The sequence below is a fragment of the Rousettus aegyptiacus genome, unplaced genomic scaffold (genome assembly GCF_014176215.1).
Source record: "Rousettus aegyptiacus isolate mRouAeg1 unplaced genomic scaffold, mRouAeg1.p scaffold_m13_p_10, whole genome shotgun sequence".
NCBI classification, from domain to species: Eukaryota; Metazoa; Chordata; class Mammalia; order Chiroptera; family Pteropodidae; genus Rousettus; species Rousettus aegyptiacus.
The window spans coordinates 41,884,911-41,912,110 of record NW_023416285.1 but is presented as its reverse complement, the minus strand read 5'-3'; the positions used below and the strand labels follow the sequence as shown (position 1 = coordinate 41,912,110).

Sequence of the window (27,200 nt, the reverse complement as noted above, 5' to 3'; positions counted from 1 at the left end):
AGGGATGACTTTTTTGAAGACAGGAGATGGTAAGGGCTTTACCAGGAGCAGAAGCTTTAAGGATAGAGAGGAAGGGGCAGATCTGAGAGAAAGAATCCACAAGACTTAGTAACCAAATTGGCATGAGGGATCTGGTTCAGTTTAAATGTTCACCGTGTGCCAGGTACAGTGTGAGATTCTAGGAATAGATTTTTTAAAATTATGTGGTAATAATCAGTAAGCACATTTGTTTAATTGCTAGAGGACACTCAGTTTTAAATCTCTAAAAATATATAAAAAAAATTTTACATAAATAGTCCCAAACTGATGTGATAGTTCTATGGTAAAAATATTCAATTTGTTTGAAATATATGGTAAAACTTCAAATTAAAGAGAACAAAATTTAAATTGGTTTGCTAAATTAAGAAAAGGCAATGTGTTTGAATCTATGGATATGTGCCAATTTTAATTAATTTTTCTGATTATTAAGGAAATATGGATTAATTATAGAAAATTTAGAAATCAGTTAAAACAAAATCAGGAAAAACCAACTAACCCCACCATATAGAGTCAATCACTCATATTACTGATATATTCTCCTCTTGTTTTGTTTATGTATCTTTTAACAATTTTGATCATACTGCAGTTAAAATGTATCAGTGTATTCTTTTCAAATGTCCTATGACAGTATTTTCTTCTGTTGTTACATTTTAATTCATGTACTTTTTATATATTTAATTACTTATTTTTATATTTACCAAAAAAGTCACTAGTTCAATTAGACTGGAAGACTAATTTGTTTTTTATTTCTATTAATCATTTTTCTGGGAATGATAATTTCAGAGATTTGATTTCTGCTACTTCTAAACAGACAATCTGAAGCTCACAGTAACAACAAAAGTACAGAAATACTTTTACATTAATTTTCAATATTTAATCTTTCTCATTTTCAATGACCCCTTAATGAGAGTTGTATTTATTTATTTTATTGTTTCAAAGATCTCTTTGATTTGTAACTGATTTTATGCTCAGACCCACACACAGCTCTCCCAAAGATTCTCCCATGACACTCACCCGTGTTTCTGCTCTTAGATAGGGTGAGAGTCAGTGTGGATTTCTCACCAATAGAGGCATGAACTACAGCAATAACAAATCATCTCACAATAAATAAAAAATGATGAATACTGTTTGTAGGAAGCAAAATGAGGAAGAGGAAAAGATTTTAAACCTAATCTGTCATTCTTTCATTTGCTAGCAAATGTCTTATGTTCTTGTTTGATAACACTAGAATAAATTCTCCACTTTGATTATTTGTATAATTCTTTATAATTTGATAATTTAATTTTTATATTAAAATTATAATTAAATGATTATAAATATATAAACTAGTTTATAACTTGTAAAAATAATATAATCATAGAGATTCAAATTGAATTAAAAAGTGAAAAATAAACTCAAGGAAGTTGAAATCATATAATGAAGGATGGTTAGTATTCTACTTCATAGTTTTTCTACAAGTGCTGTCATTATCTCAAATAATTTAATCAAGACGTGTCATCTCCATATTGCTACACTACAAGTATCTTCATATGAAGGGAATTCTTTTGTCTGACACATCAATTAGTATCGTAAAGACATAAATTCTCTACTTAGCTCTTCTTCAACCTGCATATAGGCAGTGTAATCTTAAAAGCAATGAAGTGAGTAATAATTTAGTCTGTTGCCATTCAGAGAGCCAGTTGAAGGAAGAAACCTAACTTTGCATTGTCACAAAGACAAAAACAATGCTGCACATTTAAACCCACCAGATGAAAGTTGGGAGGAGATGATAAGAGCCTGAGAAATAGTAGACACCGCATTTTAGTTTCTCCATCTCATTTTAGTCTATAAAGCTATAAATTAAGTCTGTAAGTTGATCTGTACTAGTTCATTGTTCACTGAACATTTGGGGTAAAATTTTAAAAGCATGTGTCCTTTTTTTTCATTTTTGATAATGCATAGTTACATTTTAAATTATAATTATTACATTTGTTAGTATTTTTATAGCTAACAGTTATTGAGCATTTTCTGTGAGCCAGGTAGTGTTCTAAGTGCTTAACAAATTATTTGGTCATTTAATCCTCCCAACAAACTATAAAGATTTTTCACCTTTATTTATTAAAAAAGATAAAGAAATTTAACTTTAGATAAGATTAGATAACTTGCTTGGGTTCACAGAGATTTTAAGGGATGGGGGAAAAATCAATTTTTTTCAAAAGTTTCTCAGGGATGTCCTAAATTAAAATTAGAATATTGTTTATATCACACTATACATTGCCAAATGTATTCTTTGTCTTCAATCTTATGGCTGATGCATTATTATCCCAGTTTTATTATCATAAGATTTGTTACTAATGTTTATGACTACAAACACAGTAGTTGAAAGAATTACTTATTAATAAAAATGTTTATTTTGCATGTAAAATATGTAGGTATCTCATTTGTCTCTCTAAAATGAAAAAAAGACAAATGATGGTTAAGCACGCCCTAAAATACAAATAAAACACGGACACCAGCATCTCTAAGAGTTTACAATTCAAACTTGTGTTGAAAATATTTTCCAAGTAATAAAAAAACGTAAGCAATGATTTCAATGTATATTATGTTGGTCTTTTAGAGTTATATGGCAAAATAATTTTAAGATTCTAAATAAGCTGTATGAAATAGTTAACACACAGCACTGTCACACACTTTAGCACTATTCTTCCCTTCGAATATGCAGACAAATCTACAATCTTTGTCCATTTTCCCTTTGTAAGAAAGATCTTTTAAAAAATATTTCTGCAGAATTTGTTTTTCTCCCAAACCCCAAACGCCTAGCCTCAAACTGAAGAAATAGTGCCAAATGTTCCAAACTCAGGAAAACTGTCCAGACGAACTCAAGGAAGCAATCTGCCTGTCTTCCTCCTGAACGGAAAGATGGACCTGCTTTGTTTCCGAGCCTCACAGGAGGACGGCGTGCCCAGTCTCCAATGGGAAGTGTGCTTCCTGATTCAATGAGGGCCATGGGATCTGGGGCACTTGGCATGTGGCTGTGAGGTTCTTCTTTTTGGTGTTGAAGTTTGACTCATGGACCCCATCGGATAAGGAACACAGACAGGGGGCAGGGAGTGGGGGGTTGGGGGGAAGACAGAAGATCACTTTGTAAATTATATCAAGATCTAACAATTGTGATATAAACCTGAAATTAATAATAAAATAAAATATTTTAAAAAGTAAACTGAGACCCAGAGATCAAGGGTCTCTGTGTTTAAAGGTACAGTAGCTAGGCTCAGATTTGGGACTAAAATCCATATTACTTTTCTCCAGATATAAAAATCTCTTTACCAGGTAACTTTTATACAACACACTAAGTTTAGGATTGGTGGTTTGGCTGATTACTTGTTGGTCATATTTGTAGATTTGTATATAATTGTGATTTAAAAAAAATATTATTTTAAATTTAAAGAAAAGAAATACCGCTCCTTAAATTGAGGCAGTTCAACTTAAAGAGAGGTGTCTTTATTGTTTGTTCATTTAGTCCACCACCCCACACAGTGGACCTCCGGTTGCCCTGATGGGCTTACCTTTGAGTTTATTGTGCTCGGAATCCGCTGGGAAGAGGGAATCTGGAAAGAGCTTGGGGAAGGTGAGTCCAGCATACTTGGGCCGATTCTCCACATAGTTTCTTACTGTGGGTTGCAATTTCTTCATGAACTCCGGACATGGTGTTCCTAGTTGCTCAATTACCTTGTTCCATTGGTCAATATCTGAGAATTAAATAGTTAAGGGCAAACAGAAGTGCAGGCCACCAGCTCCTGCCGTTCACTAGTCAGGAGACTAACTGCTTCTAAGAATCCTGAGCAGTCATCAACACAACTGGAATTTTAATAAGTAACAAAGGACAAAAACATAAAATCAGAATTGTCAGGCAATAAATCCTCTTGGAATTTTAAATTCGTTTTTGGAACATATACACTTTTGAAGAACTAGCATTACTTAAAATAGGATATCATGAAATAGTTTTTGAGTTATAAAGATGAAAATTTATTCAATAACACAAGAAGAGTTTTTTGCATTATAATAAACTTCTATATAATCATGTGATTTAAAAGAAAAAATATGACATATTTTATCATAAAAATTACCTCAATCATTTATTTTCTATAATTAACAAATACACAAATATTTTAAATAAGAGTCATTTACATTTTTATTCAATTTTTCTTAAGTTTTTTTTCTTTTTTTCTCTACCAAACAGGAAATTTCATCATCTGTTAATGTTTTCTACTCATATACATTACTTATAAGATCAATATTATTTTTGATAATAAAATAATTTATTAATTCTTCACCAAAGACTTAAAAATTTTCTGTTTATCAAAGTAGTAACAATTTTATATGTATTTTCTTACTTTTGATAGTAGTGTTTTGTAATCCTGAATATCAAGAAAATATTAGAGTAAACACAAGATGTTCAACTTAAAACAATGAATTTCCATCCAAGTGCATTTGTTTCAAAAGTACATTAAGCATGTGGAATTCTATAGGGAAACTATTAACACTGTATGAAAACTAATACCCTCCAAAATTGGAGCTAGCTCTTTGACAGACATACCCACTGACTGAGATCCTCTTCATCTATCATTACTATTTGACACATCAGAGTCTTACAAATGATAAATAGCACCCATGAAAACCATGACGGGCCATCTGAAAAGCTGATTTCAAAGAAATTTCCTTGCCATCTATCAATGAATAATAGACTCCTTACAAATTCTTCCTAAATCCAAAACTACAGGCAATAAGAGCTTGTTTCCCAGATGTTCATAGAATCACAACATGAACAACTATGTCCAATTATGCTTAGTTAACCACATGATTCACCTTTATAATCATAATTAACCAAATATAAGCCAAGACTAGAAGATGTATCTCCTGGCTCCCAGTCTAGAGCTTGTTCCAAGGATTCCAGTAAGGAAAGCTGCAAGTTTGGAATTGATATGGCAGAAATTGCTTTAATTTGGCCATAAAATTGATGGTGTGTTTGTCACAGGCAATTTCCATTAAAAGTATCTCTAAAACTGTCTCCCTAGTCTATTAGGTCAAAATATTTACATAATTAATTTTATTAATTTTAAATAGAAGATGAGGAGATATGTATTTTTTGAAAATTTAATTATCAGATTTCCACAGATTATATTTTTTAAAAATACATAAAAATTTAATTAGATTTTATACTTATTGTTAATGTTAACATGGTAAATATTTTTTAAAGAATAGCTGAAATTATTTTTGTAAAAGGATTTATTTGCTTTCAAACACTTATAAATATTATTTGTATACTATATGAATAAGGATCTGAGTATTTACAGATTCCAGCCTGTGTGTAGTTATCAAAAAAGCAATAAATATATACTTTTAATTTTTGATTTACTATTTCAAAAATTGTCACCTTCAACATATTTATCACAAGCATTTCATAAAAATTTTAAAATGTCATTTTAAAGGAATTATTTGACAGTCAATTTCCTTATATAAATTCTAAATTCACTACATAAAAAATAGTCAGATTACAAAGAGTTTGAATTTATAAATAGAGTATGATGACAGGATAATGTGCTAATTTCCTATTGCTAATGTCTTCAATAAATAGTATTGTAATAGATGAATAACTCAGATTCTAAAAATGGGTATCTGAAATCCTAAAAGTTAAAATTATTCATTCACTTTATCAATTTGCTAATAACTTACATTTCATGCACTCTTTTCGCTTTAAATTCCTTGGTTTGGGAACTTTCTAAAACATGTCACAAACTGCCTTAAACATAATGCCTTATCCTTTTCTGTGTATTTTAGGTCAAAATTATGAACATAATTTATACTATTCACACTTAAGCTCTCAGAAGCTACTAAGTGGAATTATAAAGAGTTATTTAATGGCCTCATTCTAATATGCCCTTTGAAAAATCGTATCTTCTTTTATGTTTTCTTCCATCATTGATTACTTTTTATTATTTTGAATGTGGTTTCCAGAGTTGACACCTTCATGAATTCAGACTTGCTTTCTACTCTAGGCTCTATATTCAATATTTTGTGCAAAATTTTTTGATATCGATTTGCAGCTTAAAGAATATCAGTGTTTATCTGATATTGTTAACTGCATTTATATATATATATATATATATATATATATATATATATATATATATATATATATAGCTTAAGAACACTGTCCATATAGAATAGCTTCAGGAGAGGTTATTTTATCTGTCAAACCAACCGACTGCCAAAGCATTATATTGAGTATTAATATGTGGATTTATGTTAGTCCTGTAGGAAAAAATACTGGAATCAATTAGTGATGTCTGCAGTGACTATGCAATAATGAAGTAGAGACATGCATGCTAAGTGTTAGGCATCATGCTATAAAACTGTGGTTCCCTAACTTGAATATTTATGACATAAGGGCCTTATGAAATATAGAACCCTCCCCTCTCTCTCACCGACCTACAAAATTCTGAGTCCATAGATCTGAGATGAAATCATACAAAAACAGCAATAGGAATTGCAATCCAGATGGCTCCCGGACTGTATTTTGAGAAACATCAACGTAGAATATACTAACAGTCCCTTGTGAATTACTAAACCAGATTTAAGAATAAAAAACTAACATGTTTTGGGGGGTCATTCATGTGAAAATACTTCAGGGAAAGAAGTATTATCCCTTTTCTCCACGTCACTTTCCTGAAAAGACCATGGGACAAATGGCACATGTAGGTTATCAACAGAGGAAGAGGGATTCTGTCCATCATCATCTAAGGACGGGTTGAAATTATGTGGTGCTATCACCTATGGGATGTCACTCACAGAAAGTACAAAAGCTACTCAATATAAAGTTCAAAATATTTGACAATTTATTTTAGTAATTACTTCATATTTCTCTATGATAAAGTTTTCTCTCAAAAAAAAAAATGCTCTCATTTCTGAGGACAAGTATAAAGATCAGGTTACAAATATGTACACATATGACGAGAGTTCTGGATCCAGATTTCCTTAATTTGTTTTGTTCCATTTAAAATATTTGTACTCTTTTTATTCATTTGAAAATGTTCTTTTCCTCTCAAAAGTACCTCTCAAATTCTGATAACACACAATATAAATAAATGATTTAATGCACAATTGTAACTATCATCCGTTTTCATTATAAATAGCAAAGGAAGAGGAAATATAAGCCAGAACATATTCTAAACTCAAAGCTAACAATTTAAGTAAAAAGTTATTTGTTCACTGGAAACAGATTGCTAGTGGGATATTGTGGGACACAAACTATCCAAAAGCCGATATTTGAAGCATGATGTATGTGGATCTTAGTACAATCTATTTTGTTTTATGAATCTATTTATTATTGTAATCTATATTTACTTACAAAGCCAAAAAAATGGAGAGACATTTCACATATAAGCAAATCCAGTAATATATTAATATGTGTCACAGGGGTAGAATTTTCATTAAGCTATTGAAGGTTAATCTTTGGGGCCTCTCTTTTGCACCAGCCCTCATTTTGCATTTATAATATTAATGTTTTGTACATAACACCCTCCTCAAATTGTATGATATTCTCACCTCATGAAGGCTGAATCTGACTCTACCTGTATTTTGAAACTGGAAAGAGGCTTTAGAGATTATTTAATTTGACATTTGTATTTTATAGCTGAAAAATTCCAAGTTTCTTTTAAGATGGGTAAATAAAATGTTTTTAAACAAAGGAGCTAATACAAATAGCTTTTAACACTAACAGAAATATAGAATTCTGCTTAAGAGAATTATAGTGACACTGTACTCTGTTCTATGAGACCCTCTCTGGAAGATTACATCCATCGCTAGGTATACAATATATAAAAGGAAGGTTTAAAAGGTACAATCAAGTTTATATGAGGTCAAGAAAACATGGCCATATGAGGCATACTTAACAAAACATTTTATGTTAAAGGAAGCAGGAGACAATCCCTGTTTCTCCATCTTAGAATTTTGATCTCTCTTATCCTTCAGGTGTTATGACCTTCTAATATACTGCACCTTTATTGTAAATTTCATGTCAAGAATTTCATGATGTCATGATTTTTTTGACGATGGTTTTGTTTACTGATATATTCCTGGAGGCAGAAAGTACCCAGCACATAGTAGGTGTTTAAAAAATATTTGTTGAATTTTTATGGAGATAATGTAAAAAAATAGGGGAGAGAAAAAATTTAAAGAAACAGAAGCTGAGAAATTGGAATTGGAGATAGGTTAGAATTTAGGAAACAGAGTGAATCCCAAGGTAGATTAAAACAAAAACAAACCAAAACAAAACAAACAAAAAAAAACCTCACACCTAGTCACGTGGTAGAGAAAAAACAGAAAACCAAACACGAAGAATCCTAAATGAAATCAGAGAAAAAGGATTCGTTATCTCCAAAGATGACTATTACACTGATAGCTAATTATTTACCAGCAATATTGGAAACAAAATGTCTGTGGAATATCTTTAAAATGCTGGTAGAAAATAACCATCAATCTCAAATTCTATATCCAACTAAACTATCTTTCAAGTAAGAGAACGCAATCAAAAACAGAATCCTATCATCAAAGACTCTCACTAAAAACTCCCAAAGGATATACTTGAGGAACAAAGAAAATAATCTCAAAATAAAAAGCCAAATTGCAGAAAGTAGTAGTAAGCCAAGAAAATGCTAATCATAAGGGCGAATCTAAACAAAATCTACCTGTACTCAAAAAAATTAAAATATCATTAATTTATGCAGCTAAAACAATTAAAACTAAAATTAGTGTGTGCTAATATCCTATTATGTACGAAAGATTTAAAATGTCTTAACTAAAATAATAACTATACAAATTGAACTATAGATTCAATACGATTCCAATATAAATTACAATAGAAATCTTTTTTATATAAGCTAACAACCCAATTCTAATATTTTTATGGAAGAGCAATAATTCATTAATAGCTAAGATACTTCTAAAAGAGACAAAAATAGAAGAGGTATTTACCCAATTTGATTTAAAAGCACATAGTATACATTTGTAGTTATTAAAAAAGGGTAGTAATGATATAGAGTTAGACCAATGGAACAGAATATAGAGCCCAGAATCGAACACACTTCCTCCCAATATGTAGAAACTTATGACAAGGACAGCATTATATATCAGTGATGAAAGAATAAGCTAGTCAGTAAATGGAAATAGAATAAAATAAATTGAACACCTTTTCACAACATACAGAAAAATCAATTCCATGTGGACTAAAGGCTTAAATGTAAAAAAATTAGACTTTAAAACATTCACATTAAAATTATAAGAGAATATAAAGGCATCAAAGAATTTCTAAACAAGATATAAAAATATATGAACCAAAAAAAAAGAGGTTGTTAAATTTCAAAATCACTATAAAATGGGAAAATAATCTAAATACAGGAGAGAAGATATTTGCAACACATGAAACTGACATAGATTAGGTGCCCAATTATATAAAGAAGTCTTACTAATCAATAAAAATATACAATAGAAAAAATTGTTTAAAAAAAAAACAAGACATTTTTCCAAGAGGAAAATACTAATGGCCAATAAACAAGAAAAGATTCTCAGTCTCCCTGTAACTAAGAAAAAACAAATTAAAACTCCATTGAAATAGTATTTTATATCTAAGAGATTCGTAACAAACTTAAAAACAAATCTGACAATACCAGGAGTTGGTGAGATTGTGAAATAGACAGTTACATCTATATACTGCTACTTTGGGAATCAATTTGGTGTTGCACAGTCAAATTAAAAATATGCAAACCTATGAGCCTGGGCATTTATCATAAAGAAAACCTTGCTTGTGTTCTCCTAGAAATGTATGATCATACCATCATTGTTTATAAAAACAGAAATGAAAATTGAATATATCCCAAATCTATTTATAGGAGACTGAATTAGTTAATAGAATAGTCACAGTCTGGAATATTATACAGCAATGAAAATGAATGAACTATTTCTAATATGTCAACATGAATAAATCTAAAAAATAAACATTAACTTAAAAAAAAAAGTCATAAAATAATAATAATACAATATGTAAAACACAGTCAAAGAGATTGTAAAAACATGTATTTAGGACCCTAGTGACCTCTGTGGGGAGAACAGAGAGTATGATTGGAGAGAATCACATAAAAAAGATTAAAAGGTTTTTATTGGTAAGGTTCTATTTTTTTTTTAACCTGTTTGGTAGTATGTATATGGTTAAGTCACTAATTTTCTTCAAACGCTATATATTTAATATTAATTCATTTGTATAAAATATTTTATAATTTTAAAGCAAAAAATGCTTGCAATGAAGAAATTAATAAGATCTCTCAAATAAAATTATCTCAATAGCTGATTTCCAATTCTTCTATAAGGAATTAAAAACATATTTGAATTGAATAAAATTCTATTAATATATACTTAAAATATATCTACTAACAAAGTAGCGTATAAACATACAATTTTGAGAATTATATTTGGCTATCTAAATTTCTCAATTCTAAAAATAATGTGTTGTAATTTTTTAGATATAAAAATAAAGGTTATAAGACCTTAATATTTTAAGTTTTGCTATTGAATTAGTTTATATATTAAGAAGATTTCTATAGTTCATATTGTAAGAATTTTTAGAAATCATTTACTTTGAGAACATCTTTATATAAACGAAGAAATGTTTAAAAACAATATGACTTCTTATGATGTATTGTATAGATGTATAGTATACATATTGTATATCTCCAGCTCCATTTTAAAGGTTCTATTTAACTAATAAATTCAGATATAATTTATTGCCTCCTCAGATCAGTAATTTCTAATAACAAAAAATTTTTTAAACAAATAATCTCTCTTCATTTTAAGAGGTTAACTTTATAATATTCGGTGTTCATAAATTGTTTGTTTGCAAAAGACTGATTGATTTAAACTTTAACTAACATGTTTCAAATCATTGAAAAGACCATATCCTACACTCCATGGAGACGCTTTAGAAAATAATTCTTGTTCATTCTTCGGGAGATTTACAAATGTGTCTCCATATAAGAGCTCCAGAAATAACTCAGTATCAAATATCAAGGCATTGAAAGGGCATCTATTATAATACATTAACATTAGCAACTACCTAAAGCTTTACTTATAAGGGATTTTCATACCCAAACGAAAAATTGATACCCAAGTAACTTCTCTCAATAAATGAATTCTAAGAAATCTTAATCCATATTTAATAACTCAGTTATTGAAATCTGATAAGATTTTCTTTAACATAAAATGTAAGAAAAGTACCAAAAATCAACTTTTTTAATTTACAGAGGGCAAATATTCATTTCAGTTATCAGTTATTCAACCACAATGAACTGCTGAAAAAATCAAGAGTACAAAGCTAACATTGAGTTTATTTTCATCCAATGTCTAAAATTTAAGAACTGTTTCATATTCCATGTTCAAAGATCAAACTCGAGATTATAATTTGTTGGTAATCAAAGAAAGGGTTTTTTTTTAAGAAGTCTGAGGGAATTTAGCTTATTTATCAAGTCAACATACTTCTAAATAGTATTAACATTAGCATGAATGTGGTAAATTTTAAGATTATTATTTAATAAAATGTAAATATAGAAGACAAAACTGCAATATAGACACATTTAAAAAAATAAATGTGTCTTGTAAGAGTAGAAAAAAGTTTTTAGCAAGAATGGAAATAAAAACAGTGCAGTTTTATTTTTAACTAAATAAAATGTTTTAGCTTAAGTTCTTTCATTTGACAAATATTAATTGAGTGCCTAACTCAATCATTCCCTAAACTGGTCCTCTAATACATACAGAGAATATATGTTTAAAACTATATGTAAATCTACATTTGTAACATATATATGCAAATATATAACCATTTATGTAATATATCAATCCTCAAAGCAAATGGCTAATCATAATATGGTAAGGATACACTGCATTAGTAAGTAGATTTACTTTAATTCAATATTAAAACCTCATTATTATCAGTTCAGTTTTAGTTTTGAATTATGATCACTTAAGCAGATATTTTGTTTTTAGTATGATGAGGACATAATATTTTCATAAATGACTGAGTATAGAAGAATATTTAACAAACAAAGAAATGTTATTATGCACCCATATACTAATCACACAGTATCCATATCTATTTACTACTTCAGAGCCTCTGGAATCTTTACTTGCTAATTATTTGCTGCCTAAGAGGAGATTCTTTTACTTTTTCAAGTGACATAAATTTATTTCTTCAGATATTCTATATAATTATTATTAATTAATGAGGTTTTAATTATTATACTTGTTAATGTGCAGAGAATAATAGGAATTGAAGCAATTATTTCTATAAATTGAGTGAGAAAAAGAATTTTAGAAGAGGTTGAGCAATTTAAAAATAAAATTCATACGCACGTTCTCTGATTATGTTAAACCAATTGTATTTGTGGATGAACATAAATCTAACTGATTAGAATTCTATGTCAAGTGAATATTTCTTATGATATAAAAAGCATAAATCTTCAGTCTTAAAATTGAAATATTTTGTCATTTATTATCTAGCTATGAACAGAAATTAATTTTGAAACATTACAATAAAAAGCAATAAAGAAGAGTATATCATTGTAATTAGCTTCATAGGAATGAATTAAAGCAGACCTTTTGATACCATGCTAAATGTTTCATTTCTGATACTGTATTATCCATGTAAGGTCTTCCTAAGAGACAGTTACTCTACCATGATGGCAGCTAGTAAACATTTGACATTGGAGACTCATAGAACCCCTCTAAGAGATGTGAATGCATACCATCAGCAGGATTATAATTTTGACCAAAGGAAATTGAGAATGACACCCATAGAGACCACTGGCTGCTAAGAAGGATACGATCAGTGCCAGGAAACAGCACTGCACCTTTTATCATTTCTCCCATGATGCACCCTACTGACCACATGTCAACTGAAAACAAAAATGATATGAAGATAAACAAGAAAATAGAATAGAAGAGCAAATAAATGAAAACACTTGGCTACCCATGCCATAGAGCAATGGTCTGACCTTTCACTGACTGGATGAGAGGCCAGTTTTATGATCATTAGTGTTTTAAAACAGTGAAATGGGAGAGAAAACAAGAATGTCAGGACCCTTTCTGCTAAGTAACAACACTGCTCAATGTTGCCCAATGTATGATGAATACTACTTTGCAATTATAATTCAATGATTAATTTAGTTTCTGATTTAAAAGGTCTGATTTACATTTATCTACTAGAATCCTACTGATTTGTATTGTAAATTATTGTAGATTGTTTTAATATGGGAAACATTAAATCAGTTAATTTTGTATTCTTTTGTATACCATATTTGGGGGGTGAGAGAAAGAAAAGCTGCCAGCAAGCTCAAAAGAAAGAATTTCTTTTATAAAACACATTTATTCTTATTTATAAATGTGACTAGATTTCCAGAAGTGAATGCCAGTTCAAGAATAATGTTTTGGAATACGCTGGCTCAGTTTCATTGATTCCCTTCAAAGGAGCAAGTTTCTAAATAGGAAGCTTTGGCTTATTTTTATAGATGTGGTTTGCTTTATAATGGTAAGAAATGCTGGCTTTCAAAAAGGGATGGTTCAACAAGAAATAAACAACATGACTAGAGAGCTGACACTTATTCTGAAATTGTGAATGAAAAAAAAAAAAAAACCACTAAAATTTAAGGCAAAATTATGATGGTTTCTCTGCTGTTGCCAGTTATCATCCAGAACTTAAAACCAGGAAGCTAGAGTAGAGGATTCACAGGGAGGGGCAAAATGGGGAAAGGAGAAGCAAAAAAGTGAAATCTCACTCTTTAACCAACAATAGTTGGTTACTCACTTGTTCCTATTGAAGTCAGAAAGAGAAACAGATAATTCTTGTGGGAGGGTGGGGAAATAAGGGATGTGGAAGGTAGAACAAATAGTTGGAAAGGCATTAAGATAGTAGCCACTATAATTTGCTTCACTTACTCTTCAAATTACATCTTGTAATTTGACAGTAACCTTAAAGTAGTCCTCATGAGATTCTTTCCAATACGAAAATCTCACTCAGATTAAACTCAAAGTTTCCATAGTTTGACTTAACACCTAAACAGAGTGATCACTGCAAAGGAATGGTTACAGCTTTAAAGGTGATAAGCATACCAGGGAAGCAAATGTGTTTTGCTTCCATTTTAGGAAAGCAGTAACATGCAGAAATATCAGGGAAAGATAGAGCAAACAGTTGTGCACCCTTTATTATTAATGCATTTGTAATTCCAGATAATATCTGTCTCAAAAGAGGTTGGTATTGTGAGAATTTTTGATTAAAAGAAAAAAAAAAAGATCTCCAAAAATGTATTTATTTTTGAATTGCAAGTATTCTTATCGTACTGTCCAAAGTTATCAGTCTAAGTTGCTTTTAATGGTGTATCTATTTTTTATAGATATTGGAAAAGAGACAAAAAAATATAGAGAGATACAAATTCAACAAGCAGTGTTTTCTCTTGCCTGTTATCTATTCAAACATTTGGGATAAAACTGTTTCTGCCACAAACCTATCGGGGACTTTTTAAACATTTATTTTTATTTTTTACTTAATAACCAAAAATAGACTTAACAGATCACAAAGCTTTGCATAAAAATCATGCAGAGATATAAACTCTACATCTGAACTACTGATGAATATATGTTGAATTCCATTTTCTTTATTTTAATGAATCTTTCCAAGGTGATAATACTGTGGAAACCTTTCCAATCCCCATTTAACTTGACTCACTATCCACTATTTCTATAGACAATCCATGCTTATGTCACCTAAGTGTTTCAAAGCCTTGTTCCTGAAAATGGCAAGCCCGGTCATTATGTATTGCAAAAGTAAAATATATGGACATGAATTTACATGGATTTTTATATGCTTAAGACAGGATTATTTCTCAAAATAAAGCTATTGTACCAGATTTTATGAATTAGCCATCACAACTAAAACAAGAAATTGGTAATAAAAGAATTTGATGTTATACCTTACTGGGACAGGAAGCTGGGGTGGTGGTAAGCCTTCCCTCAACTAATATATAATCTGCTTTTCAGAGTAACAATTATTTTATACGATTTTCAAAATATTCCAATGAATATTGACTGCATATAAATCTTAGAAGAAATTACTAAATTCAATCACTGTTGGAAACTGGATTTTGATGTTTTCTAGACAGTCTGACACAGTGTTTTGGTCTCCATAAGAGTTTCACATACTAGTTTCACACACAGGTAGAATTCTGGTTGCTTTTATGATTCTCATTCATTGCATTTCTCCTCCCATCATCAGTGTCCCCATAGGCAGAAAATACATTCATTTGCAATTTTAACACTCAGAAACTAAGTCACTTCCCTTAAAACAAAAGCTAAGTGAGTTTTGGTGTTACCAAAATACAGTTTTTAATTTTCTACGTGAAAAAATCTTGAATGTGGTGTCATCTGTTAGACATTAGATTATAGTAAATTATCTTTTCTATTTCTAGCCAAGAGATAAAAATAATATAAGGTAGGCCCTGGCAAGTTAAGTTTACATAAATCACTCACTATACTGTTACTTTCATATTCTGTGTAATGGCTTGAATGCTGATCCACGATGAAACACTTTTGGACTCCGTGAGCTTCAATCTAGCAACCTGGCAAATATTTCAGTGGTTCTGGCAACGTGACTTTGAGAACACACTGCTTTTCTCCTAACCTAACTGAATTCTTCATTTAGTTTAGGATTCAGACAATGTGCTTCGATACATTTTCTTTTATTGGATACTTCCAAGTATAATAGAAAAATGATTATGTTTTTTTTTTTAAAACAAGAACATCATTTCTTTGATTAGGGTATGTTCAAAATTTATAAATTTAATTAGGTATTTAACAATAGCACATTGTTTTAAACTTCAGTGCAAAACAAAATTGTAAAAGACTACCGATAAACATAAATAAACTGAGAAGGTACATATTTTATACATATGAATTTAAATAAAAACAATTAACAATATTTTTGGAACACAATGCCAAATATTCTAATGTCAGGAAATCAGAGGAAGATTTTTTCCTTAAGTCTACCTATTCAACCTCCTTAAGTCTACCTATTCAACCTGCTATTCTTTGTAACTTCTATGCCATCATTTTATTCATTTTAACCTTTTTTTAAAAAGACCTTACATTTTTATTTGCTTTTTTATTAAACAGAAAAATCTGCTAAAAGTTATAATAAAAGGGAAAATATCTAGGTTTATATTATGTTGTAAATAAAGTTATAGACTACTAAACTTGCAAACTACCTTACCATAAGAACAATTAAATAATTTGTTTACTGCGCCAAAATATTTTAAACTATCATCTTTCACAATCCATGTAATTTTGAAGTGTACAAAAAGAAGTAATTTAAAGAAATCATAATGTTGAAAAAATGTCTTTTTTTAAACTTTTCTGGCTCTGAATATTTCACATTATCACCAAATTAAATACGAGCTTCCTGAAAATGCATGTAAATATCCTTATTTTATGCTGTACATCAGCTTTCTTTCACTATTGTCTAATTAATATAACATATAATTTGGTTTCTCGTCATTGAGTATTTTTTTATTCTAGGTGGATCTTTAGTTATTTTTATTTTTTATAGTTTATCTAATTCATTTTGAAGTTTATTTGCCTCTTCCTTAACAACTAGTTCCTTGGCAAGGTTATATGTATGTATCCTTTTAATTCTAACTGAAATTTCTTGTGTCTTCAGAGGGAAAGGCTAGATGGGGGTGTTTTAGCAGTGCAATTGTCAGCACTAATTAGAGATAATATACTTGAGGCATAGAAGTTTCAAATGAATACACTGTACCTGTCTTTAACATCACCCAGGTCCAGAGCACTCCAGCCAAGAATTCTAGATAAAGGGACTATTGCGATTCTGGTTCAAAGAAGATGCTGCCACTTAAAGTAGAATGGAAAAACAATAAAGTAGAAAGAATGTGTCTATAAGAAGCAGGTTTAAGGAAAGAACTCATGAAAACTCTACTGGTAGTATATGAGTGAACCTTCAGTAATCAAGAATATGGCATGCCTTGGTTGAAGTTCTAAGTGGGTGAAAGGAGTAAGTGACTAGATAGTCCTAAAAAAAAAAAACCAACAACAAAACCCTCTAAGAAGCCATCACAAAACTGCTTTACTGTAAGTCCTTATTAAAAGAAAAAAATCTAAATGAAATGTAAAGTCACCGACACCTCATATGATCTTTGAGTTATATAAAGAAAATAATGGGCCTGGTATATCTATTGCTCTCTAACTTGAATTCAGCATGCGTCTAAGACATTTTAGCAGTACTGCATATTTTTTCAACATATATACTACGAAACAGGTTTTAATTATAACAGTATAGTGAGTGTATAACAGTGTATGTTTGTATCATTTTAAAAAATTATGTAATAAAAATTAAATATTTTATAAATGTCCCTTTGGATATTAAAAAATTAGCAAACTAGTTAATGGAAAAAACAAATATGAATATTTATTTACTTATTTATTTAGCCAATACTTTACTAATCAAAAAACTACCCTGTGATATCTGGATTGTATCTTAATGGCCAAGAAACCCACACAATGTTTCTCGAATGCAAAGACAATTTTAATGTGAAAAAGTGGCTAATGCTTTAAGTAATCCATGACAATTTTATAAGATATCTTGATTTGTCAAGTTGTTTTACTATTTTTGCTTAAGATGCAGATTAAGAAAGGGAACACTAAAAAGTTCTGTCGATTATGATAATAGAGTATCATCACATCATTTTTTAGCTTCAGAGAAATTCTACATAAATTACTCTGAATAATTCTAAGTAAAAGTCAAGAGAACCTATGATTGATTTTCTTTTTAAGTCTCTGAAAATCTTACAGGTAGTCATGGTTATCAGTTCGCATATACTAAACTTTGAAATTACTTCCAGCAAATGATAGAATCATTTAGATGTCAGTGTATTAGCGTGATTCTTCTCCCCATACACAACCTCCATTGGCACCTCAACTTGTGTCTGGTCATCATGGTTTAGTGAGGTTAGTTCAGTGCTCTGGTCTCTTGATTCAGGAGGAAGCTCTACTCGTAAAATGGTAATAATTTCATGCAAAGGTTAAGAAAACAATACCACTCAAAAAAAGAAAAAGAAAACAGAATATGTCATCTACTATTTAATAGGGATTTCTATGGTTTCATTTCTTTTTAAAATATAGCAATGACTTAAGTCATTAAATTATAATTTTACTTCTAGGTAAAATGAACTAAGGATTTAAGTTCAAATAGAACATTTTTAATGAAATGTCAGTTCTTCTAATTCATTTCATCTGGAAATTATTTATTCATTTTTAAGTAGAATTTAACTTAAGCAAGATATTTTCCACTATAAATGTCTATGTAATTTCCCTGTTTACTCTTTAGGTCCTCATTCAGCATCATTATCATAAATGGCACTAGGCTATCAAAGAGTGATATTCTATATAATCATCACATGAGATAAAAGAATTCAGAATGCAAACCCTTATAACAATCTACATTTACTGTCATAGGATTTATTCAATTTCTAGTACCAAACTTATCAAAATATATATTTTATGCATTGATTTTTGCACAATTTACTTAAGTTACAAACATTTTTCTAAAACATAAACTAGAATAAAAGGAAAAAAAGACTTTGAAAGAACAATTTGTGGAAGAATATGGAATTATCAATGTGGTGCTATTATCTTTGCTTGTTTCTCTGAAGAATTATTTTGGGTTAAAAACATTTTGATTTTTCCTCATTTTTTGGCTTTTAAACTTAATATTGTTAAAATAAATGAAAAATAACCCTGATAAATGTCTGAAGAGCTAAATTAGATTGCAGAGAACCATGAAAATCAAACAACCTGTAAGAACAATGCCACATGGAAATGAGATATTTTGGTCATTTTGTCTTTCACTAATAATGCATTATAGAGATGTGGCTCTTCACTTTAAGAACTCATTGAGATTTTCCTTTTTGGGGGGAGTGGGTTTGAAAAGTATTATATCTTTAAGGCAAATGAACAAAGGGGAAAAAACACTTTTTTAATGAAATCGGTACATTTAATTATGAATGAATTACAATATTGTTCAAATCAACTACATTGGATATATAACTAATTCTCAAAATATAAGTAGTAAATATGAAGTAAAATGAAAGTAAAATAAAATATCTTAGTACGTAATCAATATAGAAATTATTAAGATATTTTACGTTTTCTTTTTATAGCTTCAAAATCTAGTACACATTTTGCACATATAACACCTCTCAATTCAGAGTAGTCATAATTTCAATTGCTGAAAGCTACATGTTGCAAGTGGCTACATATTGGACAGTATAGTTCTGTAAAATGTCATTACTCTTTCACTATTCCTGGAATTTAGAGAATATTTGATTAATATCCAGAAGAATGAATAAAAGCCCACATAAATGTATGCTCATTGGGGTATTAAGTATTTACCGTGTTTGGTTTTCTTTTATATAGGCCTTTTCTTCTACTTTACTTCTATTAAATAATAATTATAATCCTTCTTAAATAATAAAAGAGTTCCTTAATAGAGCTTTCTTATTAATCATATATAATATTTAATGGAATTATGGACCACAGTTTTATTGCCAATTTCCAAAAATGTCATATGTAGTAAAGACACTGAACTCAATCTTGCATTATCATTGTTAAAATTATTAATAATTGTAGTACTTGGATTTCACTACTGTATATTGGCAAGGCATTTCTGTATTTATAAAAGTACATTCTCTATTACCATATAAACTTTATTATCTATATACTACAATAATAAATATGTGCCTTGGTTAGAAAGTAAGCTTTTCAAACAATTTTAACAATTGTTAAATAACAGCTCATTAAAAAATTCCAAATCATAGATAGCACTAAGAAATTTCTGATGGAATCTAGTACAGGAATCAGTGGTAGAATTCAAATCAACACTGCTTTTTAAAATTCTAAATTTTGTTGGAAAAGCAATTATCTATGTTTAAGTCACATCTCCAAGTCAAGTGAGGGAAGCCTATTTTAAACCCACCAGACATCTGGCAATTTGAATAATAATTAAGATTTTTAAATGTGGAAGCTCATGCTTTAAGGAGAAAATGCCATATTGACCTATTTAAGACTGAACATAGTTTCAAGAATAATTTAAATCAATGAAGCTGTAAACAAAAGCTTAGGATGTCAGCAAGGAGAGAAATTATTATTCCTAAATGTTCTAGAAGCACAAAATAGTTTTAGAAAGCAGATGGAAAATACTTGCAAATAGTGACTTTTTTTTCTAGTGATAAAAATAAATATATTTTTAATCATGTGAGATTTGGTGGCCTCTCATTGATGAAAAAAATAGCATTGCTACTTTAAATTATAGACAAGAAAATAATTGAAGAAAAAAAAGCGCCCATTGAAATTTAATTGGTAAGTAGTCTTCAGTACTGGTCAGATTATAAAAATTATCACTTTTTTTAAAAAATCAGTTTCACCACTTACCCAACTTTTTGCTTCTATCTTTACTCTCCTGGTAAAACCATTATGTGTTTAAAGGGAGAGAGAACAAAACAGGTAAAGCTGCAGCAAAAGGTACAAGGATACAGTCCCTTCCTGGAAAGAGGATTTTGTGGCGAACCATTTCTCCCATAATGCATCCCACAGACCATATATCCACTAGAACAGGAGAGAGGGAAGTGAAGAAAAGGGAGGAAAGTAAAGTTAACTAAGATAATTGATCTCTGAAGGAGGAGGAAAAAGAACAGTTTGATTAGAAGGTACAATTTTGTTTCCCAACAAAAGTTCGAAACTGTGAATTAAAACCAGTACTCTAATATTACATAAACAATGTCTAGTGTGAGAACTCAAATTAATTTTAGAAAACTAGTTTATGGGTGCCTTAGATCGCCTCATTAGTGCCAGTAAGCGGTGACATGGAAAAGCAGCAGCTAAACCACAAGTGTCTTAACCCGCACATGTCGCTGTTTCCATTTTCTCTTCGATTCAGTTGCGTGGAGTAGGGCAACAAAAGACCACTTTTTTGTTTGGTTATTTCTTGGTTTGGTACCTGCAACCAAATCCAAGAAACTAAGAAATGGCTGAAACCATACTTTAAAGGCAGAAGGATTAGAATCCTTAGTATTCGAGACTTAGTTTTTCCATCAGAAGTAATCCTTATAAATAAATATTAGTTTTAGTTTCTATTAGAAATATTTCAAGAAGAAAACATATATGAGTAATTAGCACATGTATAAAAGAGTCATCTGGAAGTAAAGCGGGAAAAAAAAGGTATTAAAGGTGTTAAAAGATGTTACGTACATGGATTTATTTCTCAGTTATACTTGTTGACAAATATGCTTCACCTTCTCTAACCAATCTTTTCCCTCTTCCGAATGGCTTTTTAGTAAGGACAAAGGGAACTTCTAGGCAAAAACATTAGGCCAAATGCTCCTTAGGGAAGGAAGGCAGGGTTAGGTGCACAGGTTAGCTGGGCATGCCTGATGTTGGAGCAAGCAAGTTTTTCTGCATGATAACCTTCTTCCCATACGTAAGTGGCAGGACAGCACAAGAGTGCTTAGTATGGCTTCTCCATGGATCTAGAGATGCCAAAAACTAAGACAGTATCTTACAACTCTTTCTAGTGAGCAAAGGAAAAGCAATAAAATTATGTGCCATTTCTGCAGCAAAGATCTGAAAAGCCATAAAAGGCAACGTCAGACCCCCAAACCCTTGTAGACCCTTGATTTCTTGAATTTGTAAATTGGTTCCCCTTTGATTTTTAAAAATTAACTTGTGAAGAATGTATATAAATACCTTCTTTTCCAAATAAGTTAGATGTGATATTTCCTTAGAAAAAGGGCTAGATTTGTCTATCCCCAAGTCAAAAGGTAACAGAATTTTGCCATTGTCTACCAAAGTGAATCTGACTTTCCTAAGAGCTGACTTTTCCCCTTCCTCTACACAAATTCACAAAAGTATTGCCTCTCTTCTAATCTGGAAGTACTCAAAGACATTTTTTAAAATTTGGTGGCCAGGAAATTTGCATAAAAATACCTTGTAAGAGCTGCCCATAAAAATACACTGTTAATTATTTTTCTAGAACTTATAAAAACAGACTGTTAGGACTAACTAGAATAAAATATAAAAATAAATATGAAAGATACATTGAGTACATATAACAATCCTAATTTAAAACTATTTTAATTCCTAAATATATTGCATATGTTTTTTAATATGCTATATTACTCTTTGGAGATTTTTTTTTCAAAATAATACATTGCAATGCTTTCTATAGGTATTTTATAAATATTTCATTTTAATCAATAAAATCAGATTGGAATACATTTTGAAGATTCTTTCTATCTTTTCTTTTAAAGTGTTCATTAATACTAGATTTTCTTTATGAAAGCAGTAATATAAAATATCTTTCTGTGTGGTTTTTGGAATTTGTAAAAAATTACTAGGCAATCGCTATCCTAAAAATTAATTATAGAGCAATTTAAAGTATTAAAGAAACTCTTATCCAACTTGAACAATTTGGATTATTCTAAATTGACTATTCATTGTGCATTTGTGATGTTCTCATTCCAAGGATTTGCGGTGTATTTTTGTTGACTTTTTCCTATGACCAGAGCCATCTCTCTAATATATGACATAGAGCCAAATAGTTAAATGCAGTAGACAGATTTCTTCCAGTTTTCATATTCACTTTGAGCTGAGCTGCAACCCAAATAGCACTTTTTCTCAGTATCTACAGCATGCGCACTCATTAGTATCCACTTGACTGTCTAATCAGACTCCATTTACGATTCTTTTTAGCTATTACATTTTAGTGTTCTTTTAGTAAAGCTTACTTCTCAGAAACATCCTTCACACTTTTAATGAGTAATTCTCTTTAGTATTTAAAAATCAAAAACTTCTAAATATGAAGGCTGGCAGCCCTATTTAAAAAAAAAATTCATATACATGAAAGAGAACATTACTTTTAGCTATCTGAAACATGTACTCATTTTCTTCCAGTCCCCATGGCTGCTACTCAGAGGCATCCCTACCGTTCTCCTTGTAGCCCATGCCCAAGATGACCTCAGGGGCTCTGTAATAACGTGTCACCACATAAGGAGTCATCATGAAGCTTGTGCCTGCCGTCCTGGCCAGTCCAAAGTCGAGGATTTTCAATGTACAATCAGACTTGACTACAATGTTACTTGGTTTTAAATCCTGATAATAGGAACAAAAGAAGAAATGAAAAGCCAGCATCATATGGAACATGTGATTTCTATCTACTCAATCAACGTGGCAGTTTTATAATAATACCGATGCCCACCCCACGTCCTGCATAAAGCAGATGGTTACTGCCCCAAATGAGTTTATGATTAGCTTTTAGATTTTTTTTTTAAATATCTTCGGAAACTTTTTTAAACGCAGAAGAGAATTGTACTATCATTTTTATAATTTAGGCTCATCTTGGGAAGAGGTTTTAGAAAAAATACATATCATTTGTTGTCATCTGTTAGCTTTCTCTTTATGGAAACATAAACCTTTCAGCTTATATTTCATTTCTAGGCCTGACAGGAGAGCAGATCAAGATAGCTGTCTTTATGCTGTCAGAAACAAATCATGTAAATGAACTGTCTTATTTCAACTGTGCATATGACCTCCGCCAATCAAGGGGCTAGAAAATATAAGCCTCTCAGAGGCTGACTTTCAATGTGCTGAAATAAAATGTTAAACAAAACTCAACTACACCATTAAAGTTTCCTTCTACACATAGTGAGCTATGTGCTAATTCTAACATAAAAGAAATGAAGGACAATATATTTAACCAAGTTCCCTAAAAAAAAAAAAAAAAAAGCATCTATAGTTGCTTTGTCTTCTCCAAAAACATCTAATTATAATTCAGAAGTAGGTGTTCTTACCCTGTGAATAATTCCAGCAGAGTGGAGGTGTTTGATGCCACACAACATTTGGTATAGAAGGTAAGACATTCGCTCATGGTCTAATTCCATCTGAATCACCTGACACAAGTTGGCATCCATCAGTTCCATTACTAAATAACTGGAAGGTAAATCCACAATTTAGTTCCTGATCACAAGACCCATGAAGTCCTTCAAACAAATGAGAATTCTCTCCTAAATCTGTAGTCTTCCGAATTCCCTAGTTCTACATTTGACTGAATTAAGAATGCGAAAAACTCCCAAGTTTTACACGCATGTTAGCAGTGGTAACTCTACTGCAAGTTTGCTAACAGAAGAAGCATTTATTAATGTGTGGTTTCGACCCATCTATTTTTCTACCTTCATATTATTCTCACTTTTCCCTGAATTTCCTGAACCCTTTTCCATTATGATTACAAATAAAAATATATTCAGAATAGCCTCTTCCATTAAATGAAATGCATCTGTGTTAAATAAGAAATGTATCTGTGTTAAACATGCAACATATCTGTGCCTGGATTTACTTCTTCTCTTCCTATTATCACTATACTTATAGGTAGATTCTTTTTTGAACAAAATCAAAGGCACTACAAAATAGAAGTGGAGATTAAAGATAATTTTTATCATGTCTCTCTTAATGTTTTTCAAAAAAAAATTGACTCATTTTAGAAAGTTCACAGAATCAATTAATAACAGATAGATACATAATAAATAATGAACTTTCCCTGATTAAACCAAGAATATGGAATAACAAAGCACAAGGAGCCAAAGGGCCAGAAAGAAGCAGAAGCATCTTTCCAGGAAGTAACACCATAAACAGGATGTTCTGTCCTTTCACTGGATCCTTTTCATTTGCTGCCAACTCTGAAGTCTCTTTGATCTCTACAAGAGATTTTATCCATTTGATTTTTTGTCATTTTCCCTTGAGTTACTTGAGAGTTATACTCTCCTTTCCTTCATGAATTTTGTTACTTACACATCTTGGAACTCCTCCAGCGTTTTCTGGGGTGTGAAGACATTTAATAAACTAATAATCTGGAAAATAGAGGAAGGAGAGAAAGAAAAAGGAAGAGAAGGAATTACTTAATAAGCACATTTAAAATAGCATTTTTTTTTCCAACTCAAAATCACACACTAGTGCCATAATGGAAATTTAAAAAGTTGAAATATTTCTAGAACTGTCTCACAGAACATAGAAAAATGTTCTCAGAACAGACATATGATCTATCTTCAGGTTAAAATGAAATTAAAAAGCTTAAATTCTTAGACAAAAAGAGGAGTCAGAGAAGATACATAATTGCGATATTGCTTTAAAGTATGGTTCTCCTTGGTAGAATATGGAGCTGAATGTAATTAAACAAACAAAAAAAAAAAGAGGAGGAAAGCCATGTAAGAACAGTGAGAGCAATGAGACACCCAACAAGACTTAGCAAGGCCATGGTTTTCCTTCAAATGAACAAGGTGGAGTTCTAATTTGAGGCGGTGCTTTAATTCAAGGTAGTGCTTTAAATCAGTTTACCTTCTAGCTTAAGTAAATTTCAAAAGCAAAAAAATCTTTGTCGCATTTCCAAATAGATTACATACATAAATAACTCAAAATGTTCTTTCAGCTAAATATTTTATACTAATGTGCCAAAGGGAAATAAAAATAAAAAATATAGATAACAATCTTCTACTCACAGGACAGATATAATGATTTCATAAAAATTGGCTAAGTACAAGTTTAAGCTTCATACATCTTTAAATCATCAATTAATGAATTTCAATAAACTTCCTAAGTGGTACAGAAACATACGAAGTAATAAAAATAAAACAAAATTATTTTAAACATCTGAGAAAAGCGGTCAATTCTAAGGAATGCTTTTAGGCCTTGAACAGTTTTCATTTGTTGAGGAACTATTAAGAAAAAAAATCAGAGTATATATATACATATGTGTGTGTGTGTGTGTGTGTGTATAGCAATAGTTATATCAAAAAACCCAAGATTATCTTTTCTAAAGTTAACTTGCAGTACAGAATATGCATATAGAAATAAAATTGTCTCAAACGCTCTGTAAAACTTGTGATTAAAATACGTCATTATTCTGTATGCTTAATTACAGTATGTGTTATAAAATGTCTATGTGGTCCATTTCTCACTGAAACATATACAGTGAGTCTGTTTTTCTAGTACTTTATCTGTCTTGTAAAATAATTCATTTTTTAATATTTGTTCAAATAAAAACATCAAAAACTACATAGGACACACACATATACAACAAACATACAACCCTTAAAGATGGAAAAATGCTAACATGTATCATCTGGTGAATAAATAACCTAGTTAATCTAAATTAATCTAGAAAATAGCATCACAATTCTAAAAAAATCAAGATACATTATTTTGAAAAGTAAATTCCCACTATACATTCTTATTTTCCCTTTCCTATGACCTTTTTGTTTTTTAATCACCTTCACCTTCTTTGATTTCCCTTTGAGGATTTTTCTTTTGTTCTTTTCTTTCTCCCTTATAAATTCTAATTTCTATAGTAAGCAATTTAAAATTTTGTCTTTAGAAACAGATCATCACAGGTATTTCCCTTTTAGTTGAACAGTTTCCAGGCATCTGATTCAGTGCCTTTATTCCAGCATCTTAAAATGCACAGATGTGAATCAATGGCTGTCACAGTCACACCAGCTACCACTTCCTAGAATTAAGTATTCATTTTCTAAATGGATTTTTTTCTGTTATTAAAGATTTATTTAGGATTACTTCACTGTTTCATTTTACTTTCTTCAGCATTAACAGAGTCCTGCATTCTAACTGCTTTTACTTAATATTACAAGTACTAAAGTGAGATTTACATTTGGTTGTACGTGAACTTTCCCTCTGTTATCAAGTTCCAGAAACATATTTCCATAAACTTCACACACACACACACACACACACACACACACACACACACACACAGGGGCAGCAGGTAAGGAACGATTTAAAAATTATTGTTTCAATTGGAACTCCCCTTTAGGTATCATAAATGTGCATCTTCATATTTCACATAAATGTGAAACCCCCATTAAGAACAGGAATTATGAGTCCCTCAAATTCCCAACTAAGTGGGACTTTCTTCACAATGTATTTATTGCATTATAAATACTAAAAGGAGGATTGGGGAA

At 30.5% G+C, this 27,200-nt stretch overlaps 1 protein-coding gene across 20 annotated transcripts in view; it reads right to left on the bottom strand.

Annotated features, from left to right (window-relative positions):
- MAPK10 (mitogen-activated protein kinase 10) overlaps nucleotides 1-27,200 on the bottom strand; it is a 417,591-nt gene that overhangs the window by 40,056 nt on the left and 350,335 nt on the right. For 17 of the 20 annotated variants that reach the window (XM_036227746.1, XM_036227759.1, XM_036227752.1 and 14 more), the window contains 5 exons: nucleotides 25,021-25,079; nucleotides 24,027-24,165; nucleotides 23,163-23,328; nucleotides 20,716-20,787; nucleotides 3,585-3,767 (listed from right to left, as the gene is read on the bottom strand). In XM_036227746.1, coding sequence (XP_036083639.1) covers nucleotides 3,585-3,767; nucleotides 20,716-20,787; nucleotides 23,163-23,328; nucleotides 24,027-24,165; nucleotides 25,021-25,079 — 619 coding nt within the window. Of the gene's footprint in view, nucleotides 1-3,584; nucleotides 3,768-12,944; nucleotides 13,017-20,715; nucleotides 20,788-23,162; nucleotides 23,329-24,026; nucleotides 24,166-25,020; nucleotides 25,080-27,200 lie in introns of all 20 variants that reach the window. The other 3 variants (XM_036227758.1, XM_036227751.1, XM_036227763.1) reach the window with 1 other exon arrangement.